The sequence below is a fragment of the Coregonus lavaretus genome (genome assembly GCF_964263955.1).
Source record: "Coregonus lavaretus genome assembly, contig: HAP1_SCAFFOLD_1891, whole genome shotgun sequence".
NCBI lineage: Eukaryota > Metazoa > Chordata > Actinopteri > Salmoniformes > Salmonidae > Coregonus > Coregonus lavaretus.
Genome location: NW_028158327.1, coordinates 88018 through 89829, shown reverse-complemented (window position 1 = coordinate 89829; position 1812 = coordinate 88018). Strand labels below are relative to the sequence as shown.

The 1812-nt window shown below is 48.5% G+C and overlaps 1 protein-coding gene across 1 annotated transcript; it reads right to left on the bottom strand.

Annotated features, from left to right (window-relative positions):
* Positions 1-248: 248 nt before the first annotated feature.
* LOC311124124 (netrin-4-like) lies at positions 249-1506 on the bottom strand (the record flags this gene model as incomplete). The annotated part of the gene is made up of 3 exons (XM_084198333.1): positions 249-375; positions 477-936; positions 1437-1506. Coding segments are annotated over 3 exons (657 nt in total), but the record flags the coding sequence as incomplete, so codon positions are not given.
* Between the last annotated feature and the right edge of the window lie 306 nt (positions 1507-1812).

The window sequence follows — 1812 nt, the reverse complement described above, 5'->3', positions numbered from 1 at the left end:
TGTGTCCTCTCCTCCATCTTCCCTGCATCCACAACGCCCAGCTGGACGTTGCCTTCACCTGTGTCCAACTGCTGTATGCCTGGGCTCTCAACAATATTAGTAGCCACAAGGAACTAAAGCTAAGCTTGGGCCAGGCTGCCAAACAGGCGTTAGACCATCAGAAGTGGAGAGGTCTCTGCCATATGCGTCAGCAGGCATGAAGAGGATAGGTAAGTGCAATCAGAGACCCCACAATACACAACTCTCACCTCTCCTCGGGTACATGGGAACGCTCCTGAGTATTTGGAGGTGCAGGCCGCCCCACTCTCTCCTTCCTCCCCCACACGAGCCTCCTCTGCCAGGCCGAAGGCGTCCTCACAGTCCCTCGCAAAGTACCTGGGTAGAAATTAATACATCCATCAACAAGATGTTTATTTGACCCCAGAGGATAACACATGAATTAAAACAGTAATTTCCAAAGTGGTCCTCGATGGTACCTGAGGGTCTTCCAGGTCCTCCCGTGGTCCTGGGAACGCTCCAGCAACATGACAGCGGGCCGGGGGGAGCAGAACACCAGGATGAGATGAGTAAAGTAGAACTCTGTCTCCAGGTTTAGTTGGAGGGTTTCTGTCTCCACCCCCTCTGCAGACTGCCACCAGGTATCTGGGTATCGGAATGAGGAATCGGTCATGGCAGAGGCCAGGTGAGCCTGGTGGGGGAGAGCTGCGTTGCACTTGCTGCATTTGGGTGCTGCTGGACAGGAAGACTCTTTGTGGAAGGAAGGGGTAGAACTAAACGTCTGCTGGTAGAGGCAGTAGGGCTCAGTGGAGTTTCTTCCACACACAGACTGGGTGAGTAGTCTTCGGCCCAAGGCGAGGTTCCCCATGCGAGGGTTACAGGCCCGGCCGGCACAACGGCTCTGGCTCTCTGAGACTGGACCTGAAGAGCTGGAAGGACCTGAGGGGAGAGAGAGATAATATTTTTGGGGGGAGAAATGTATTTGTATTTAACACAAAATTCACTGTTTCCAATTTCAAGTAATCTTCACAGATTGGGGATACATTTACATTTCAATTTTAGTCATTTAGCAGATGCTCTTATCCAGAGCAAATTACAGTGAGTGAGTGCATTCATTTTTCATACTGGCCCCCCGTGGGAATCGAACCCACAACCCTGGCGTTGCAAGCACCATGCTCTACCAACTGAGCTACAGGATACCAGCCTGATTAGTCAAAAATGATCTATTTGACAGACATTAAAGCGTTTTCTAGAACGGAGACATGCGAGATAGCCAACAAACATTTCAAAGCAACATACTCTACGCGAGAATCAATCAAAATCATCCTCAATGCCTGCATGCGCACTTGTTACAGACGCGCGCTAAAGTTTGCCAGTACCATCTCAATCCAAACCCGCGGAAGGATGAGAAAAATACACTTTACCATTCCTTTACTTACCAGCCAAAAGAAGCGGAGACGCACAAAGAGGAATCACGACAAGTAAAGTCCACCGTCTCATCTTGAACATCCTTGAAGACAGTTCTAGAACATAGTGAGACAGCCAGGTAGCCTAGCTGCTTCTTGTGTGAACAGAGAGAGAGCAGCGATGAAGGTCTGTTTTTATAGTGGCAACAAGTGAAGGCACGTTTTCTCAGACGATTGACTTTAGCCAAGTGAGCTGTCTCCTAAGCGGCACGACGCTTCCAATATTAACAACCTGAAGCGATATTAGACCTATAGAAGAATAAAACACTCACTATCGATTGGATGTCGATCATAAACAATGTGTACTATCTATCCAATCTCAATCAGTTATAAATAAGTCATTACTGTG